The sequence below is a fragment of the Rhododendron vialii genome, chromosome 9a (assembly GCF_030253575.1).
Source record: "Rhododendron vialii isolate Sample 1 chromosome 9a, ASM3025357v1".
Taxonomy (NCBI): Eukaryota; Viridiplantae; Streptophyta; class Magnoliopsida; order Ericales; family Ericaceae; genus Rhododendron; species Rhododendron vialii.
This window is the reverse complement of record NC_080565.1, coordinates 14,232,625-14,238,882: the sequence shown is the minus strand read 5'-3', so window position 1 is coordinate 14,238,882 and position 6,258 is coordinate 14,232,625. Positions and strand designations below refer to the sequence as shown.

General features: G+C 43.0%; 2 protein-coding genes across 2 annotated transcripts; both read right to left on the bottom strand.

Annotated features, from left to right (window-relative positions):
• Positions 1–339: 339 nt before the first annotated feature.
• On the bottom strand, positions 340–4,118 carry LOC131299645 (uncharacterized). Its single transcript, XM_058325228.1, has 7 exons — positions 2,288–4,118; positions 1,954–2,210; positions 1,865–1,883; positions 1,054–1,396; positions 894–910; positions 559–675; positions 340–420 (listed from the first exon to the last, which is right to left on the bottom strand). Exons 1-7 carry the CDS (start codon positions 2,840–2,842, stop codon positions 340–342), a joined length of 1,389 nt encoding a protein of 462 aa, XP_058181211.1. The 5' UTR covers positions 2,843–4,118.
• LOC131299644 (uncharacterized) lies at positions 3,142–4,078 on the bottom strand. Its single transcript, XM_058325227.1, has 2 exons — positions 3,528–4,078; positions 3,142–3,481 (listed from the first exon to the last, which is right to left on the bottom strand). Exons 1-2 carry the CDS (start codon positions 4,076–4,078, stop codon positions 3,142–3,144), a joined length of 891 nt encoding a protein of 296 aa, XP_058181210.1.
• Positions 4,119–6,258: the final 2,140 nt, after the last annotated feature.

Sequence of the window (6,258 nt, the reverse complement as noted above, 5' to 3'; positions counted from 1 at the left end):
GCGAACCAACTCCTCTACGTACATCTAGCATACCATCATCCATGGGAAGACGGTTTTATGGGTGTGGAAGGTTTCCAGTAAATTTAAGGTAGTTTTCCACATAAAAATTAATTATTCATAATGAGTTGTAATGTATTTTTTTGTTTACACAAAAGGCGAAATGCAGCTTCTTCGTGTGGGTTGACCTTCTACCTTGTGATTGCGGAAGGGATGAGCTGTTGCAGAACATTGACCAGTTAGAGAGAGACTTGGAGAAAAGCAAGGCCGAGGAGAGAAGGCAGAGGGGGATGTTTTTGGCAACTTGGGTTGCCATTTTCTGCTTTATAGTGTTGTATTTAACTAAGTAGAATGTGCATGTATGTAATGCGCTTTTTTGTCAAGGGTTATGTAATCCAGAAAATGTCTATCCCTTGTAATGAACTGAAAAAATATATGCAGTATTTTGTTTATGCTATCATGAAATGCAATCCCTTTTAATCTAATTCTTCTAATATGATTCAATGCAAACCATATTGAGAACTTCATAGTAGAACAACTACTAAATGGTACATTCAATACTTGAGGGATAGATAGCAGAGAAACAACATTAGCTACCACCACCAACCTTAACAACAGCATAGCAGTAGTAGCCTTAACATTAAACAGGAACAACAATAGATAAGTAGGGTATTCCTCCTAAAGCAGTATTCATAGGCAGTAACATCACTAACAGAAGCATAAAGCAATATACACGAGCATAGCATTACTGGTCCAACAAAAACTGCAGACGAAAGTGTCAACCACAAACTTGTCCATACAAAGTACCATAAGACTACTACATTACTTTGCCAACAAAAGAAACTGTAGGACTAACTGGCCAACAAAAAAAACTGTAGACAAAAGTGTCAAAGTACCATAAGACTTTTGCAAACTGCAGGAATACTTCAAACTAGTCCAAAACATAAAACAATATCATAAGATTACTACATAACTTGACCAACAAAACATCATACCACCTATTTGAGCAGGACCCTAGCCAACAAAAGGTTGCATATGTAAACTACCACCACCAACCTCCTTCTCTTCCACCTGCTTCTCCACCCTTTGACTGTGCAGCACCTGTTTTAGCAGCACCTGACCTTCCACCACCTCTTGGACCACCTATCCTTCCACCACCTCTAGTTGCACCTGCCCTTCCACCACCTCTGGTTGCACCTACCCTTCCACCACCTCTTATAGCACCAGACCTTCCACCACCTCTTGGACCACCTGACCTTCCACCACCTCTACTAGCACAAGCCTTTCCACCACCGCTTTGACCACCACCTGTTTGTCCTCCACCTCTGTTAGCAACCCCCACACTGAATCTGGGACCACTTCCTCCAAACTTTCCACCAATACATTGCAATTTAGATGGCTACACCCATAAAACCTTAGTTAAATAGCGCTATAAACCAGGAAATTCAAATTATACCATAATTAAACTACAAGTTATACCATAATTTTTCTAACCCTACTAGGAAAAGGAAAAATACCAATTTTGGAAAGTTCCAAAATTATTACATATTTTGAAAATATAAGAAAAAATAAAACGTCTCCAACAAGAACGAATGTTATTGGATTTGCCTATCAAAAGTTATAAGCAAAAATATTATTTTCAAAAACGGCAAATTTGGCCTTTCGGAGCCCTAAACGGCCGAAAAAGGCTAAAAAACACGCGGCACATGGCCAAAGGGGATGTGTTCTGACCGTTGAGCCGTTTGAATCCAAGTGGACCCAAAGCCAAATGTTTCAGTCAGATATTTATGAAAATACCTACTAGTAAGCTTGGAATGCTATAAATGAGGAAATTCAGATTATACCATAATTAAACTACAGGTTATACCTGTGAGGAAACAGGAATGCTACGCTTACAACATTCCATTACAACATGTATACAACATGCTGACGTGGCACTGGTTCCCATCAACTTACAACATTCCATCCAGTGCCACGTCAGCATGTTGTATACATGTTGTAATGGAATGTCGTAAGCGTAGCATTGCTCGTGAGGAAAACCCAGGATTGGCAGAATTAGCATTGCCTTGGTTAGGTTGAGTGTAGAAACCAGGGTTGATTGGTGCAAAGGACTGTGCTGGTTTAGTGTAGAAACCAGCATCTACAGAGGGCTGAGTTGAAGTTTTTAGTGCAGTTGTTCTTGATTTCTTCTGCTTTGGTTGACCTTTTTGTTCCTGCTAAGTACTGGTCAGTATGTTTTTACTTTAAAAAAATTTGGTACCCAACAAAAAACCAAGTATTGTATACAGACGTGTTGACTTGCTGATGGTAAATCCTTTATCTTTAACAACTTAGAATTTGGGTGTATTGGGTTCTTGCATGACCTGAGATTATGACCCTTTTGCAAACATTTTGAACATGACATATACCTTTCTGCTCTAGACAATGTCCCTGTCCCTGTGTCCTCAACCTCCTCTGCAGCCTTTCTTCTTGCTTTTTTGGGCTTGCCACTTGGCCTTCTCATGAAGGGAGGACGGATTTCCTCTTGATTGGACTTCACCCAATCATGTTTGCCGGGAATTGGCTGAATCATGTGGTGGTACACCCCCAAATATGTGTCTCTACTATAGCAATGATGCACATAGTCCTCTACCTTCTGCTTGTTAAGGCCAATCGCAGCACATGCATGTTTACAAGGTATTCCTGTTAAATCCCATTGTCTGCATCCACATGTCTTGTCCTTCAAATCCACAGTGTAGGTTGTGTCATGGTAGTCCACTTCAAACTTGTACTCACCACAAAAGTGTGCAAATTGTCCTTTGAATTGTTCTTGATTACATCTAAGTTTTTCATGATCCTTGGACATATGCCCTTATTATATTTCTCCATTCCCATCCTCTTAATTTGAAATCTATTCATAACCTTTCTCCTTATCCATTCCAGCATGGAAATTATAGGTTTAACCCTTGCTTCTAGAGTGTAGTTATTGAATGACTCACTCAGATTGTTCACCAAATAGTCACACTTGCTTCTGGGGCTGAAATGGGACCTACTCCATTGCTCAGCTGGAATGTCCTTTAACCACTTGTGTGCCTCCTTATCCAAACTCTCAAGTGTCTTCATGTGATGGTTATATTCCCAAACTGTGGTTGCAGAGGTTGCCTTCTACATCAAATCTTTCAATTCCTTACCTCTAAACTTCTTTATGTAAATTGAGTACAAATGCCTAAGGCAGAATCTATGTTCTGCATTTGGCATTAGCTCTTTGGATGTCTCTATGAAGTCCTTTTGCCTAGCTGAGATAAATGTCCATCTCCTCTCTTCCACAGTGCCAATATCCTCCAACAATATTTTCAAGAACCAAGTCCAAGAATCCTTAGTTTCTGCCTCTACCACAGCTATGGCTATAGGAAACATGTTGTTGTTACCATCCACCCCAATTGCACTAAGTATTTGTCCCCCATATAAACCCTTCAAAAAAGCTCTATCCAACCCAATCACAGGCCTACAACCACTCAGTAAGCCCTTCAACTGTATCATATCTGACATACATTCTGCAGAAAGTTGGGGGTAGTTCTGGACAAGGCTTATTTGACTGTATCTTGATCCAACTTGAAGGATTGAATTTCAGAATAGTTTCCACATAGTCATTTAACCTACCATATTGCACAGAGTGGTCTCCTTCAATCATTTCCTTAGCCTTCTTCTTGGCTCTATACAATTTGCCGCTACTCACATCAACTGTTAATTCCCTTCTTACCTGTTTTTGAAATGCATCAACCTTTATCCATGGATCATCCCTCAACTTGTCCAAGTACTTGTCTACAATGTACTGTGAAGTGACATGATGGTTATTGTAGGTTCTTAGACAATCATGATGAGGAGTCATTGTTTTAATTTGATAAGTTCTTTCCCCCTGCATTGCTGAAGCATGAACTCTGAAACCACATCCTTCCTCCTTACAGACCACAGTGACCCTGCTACTTTCATTCTTCACAAATTTGTAGTCGTACCCTTGTTGAACTTGCCACTCCTTTAGTGCCTTCCTAAAGACTACCACATTAGTGAATTTCATTCCCTCTTCCAACGCTGGTTTAATCATGTCTACATCCTTATTAAACTCACGACACTTCTTACTACTGGATTTCTGTAGACACCCCAATTTGACTTCCCGATCGTTTTACTTTCTTCCTCGGTTTCTTAATTCCCCGATGATGAATCAGGTCGAAAACAGTCTCGAGAACTTGGAATGGCTTGAGTTTGGCATGTGAGGAACCCATCCTTAGCCCTAAAACCCTTGAATCAAAACCTGGACCTTGGGTTTGATAGTCGCGCGACACACTAGGATCCTCGCGCGATGGTCCATTTGCCAGGTGGTGGTCAAAGTCAAAGCTTTGACCATTGACCCTCGCGGGGTTGGCTGGACCCTCGCGCGATGATCTCACTTCATCGCGCGATGGTCAACACCTGTCATTTTCACCCAGATTGCGTGGTGGTCAGGGGGCTACAGGCCTATGTGACCCCGTTTTTCTCAGCTGAACAGCGTTCTGGGGGGCTCCCCTTGCACCACCTCACCCCCCATTCTCCCATCACCTTTGCCACCCCACTTCTCCACCAAGCAATTGTAACCAGCATTGTTGGCTGGTTACAAGACCTTGGCTAGCCACCAACCAACCCTTTCTTCTATAAATACCCCCCCATGCTTCATTGTAAAGGGTTACCAAATTCTCTCTAAGAAAGAAGAAGCAAAGCTCAAGCACAAATATCCCATACCACACTCACTCCTACACTATCACCCTCTAAGCACCACCACCCCATTCAAGCCATCTCCAAGACACTCAAGCAAAGGAATAATATCTTTCTGCTCACTGTTCGAACCCCTGAAGGGGCTGGCAGGGTCAAGGCTGGTAATCGATACCAGTTCTGGCCTTAAAGCTGGCAAGGTTTCAAGAGCCGTTACTTGGAACACCCTCGCGCGATGGTCCCATACACTCGCGCGACACTTTTGTCTGCGTGAGATTGGACCACGTGGGGAAGGGATCCTGGTCTTTAAGTTCATTGTTGTGTTCATAGTCTTTTAAGGAGCTTTAGCTCCCTACTTTGCAAGTTTGCATGTTAAAAATTATTGTTTAGCTTAGTTTATAATTCCTCTTGGTTTGGAATGCTCTTGGGATGCTCTTGAATATGTCTCAGAGCCCTGAGTATGCAAAGCAATTCCTGGAAGTCCAGTCTGAACAATCGCGCGCCTGTATCACTCTGTCGCGCGATGGTTCTGGGTTTTCCAGGGACTGCCCTTGCATGAGCAGCTTGGCCTTGGCCTCTGTTTAGATACCCCCACTGTTTAGGGGTGGTATTTTCACAATATTTCCATCTGCTTGTTGTAATATTGTTTACTTTCAAGTACTTATAAACTGCTTGGTTTGCACCTGGGTGAGCATTGGTCCTTCTAGAGCCCAGAAGGGGGTAAAATTCAAAACATTGGTAGAGCATCAACACTCGCGCGAGTGTATGGTTGTGTCGCGCGACGGTTTGCTTGCATGCAGATGAACTCATGCATGCAGGCTGGCTGTTTGTTCGTGCCAAAATCATACACAGCACTGTCTTGATGAAATCGCAAACAAACATTTTTGCAAATGCCTAAGTAGAGACCGATCTCCGGATTGGGTGAGAGGGGTGCCATAAAACCCTTCCCCTCTCGTAACCTGGCTCCCGAACCCAGATATGGTTATGACGGACTGGTTCCTTAACTTTTTCAAATCAAACATCGCGGCAAGTGCTTCGAAATACGGTTCCTTGGGTGTCGGACCTTCAAAACCCGAGTGGCGACTCTGTATTTTGCGAGCGCTTGCTTCCCCGCTCGCGCTCCCTCGACCCGGGCCCCTCGCGTCTCGGAATCCGGAAATTCCGAAGGGCACGCATGCCCACAGTGGCGACTCTGCTGGGGATCGAACCAATATTGGTCTATGTTTAGATTTTAATACACTTGAAGAACGATCCCACAAAAGTTTGTCAAAACGGTGAGCTTCGCGCTGCCGAAGGTTGGAGTGGTGATTTAACGGGACCTCGTGTCCGGCCAATCCAATCTGGGACTTTTCCGATCGTTCTCTCGTGTAGTTTCTTCTAAACATTGTCTAAATAAAGAGAGCCTAATTTGAAAAGGGCATTTGCGAATTTGCAATTCTGTTTCAATAATCAAACCTTTTAGCATTCTCATTTGCATCGATGTGGGATAAGCCTCGTTGGATCGTTTTGGCAATCCGGCACGGTTTACCGGAGCTCGGG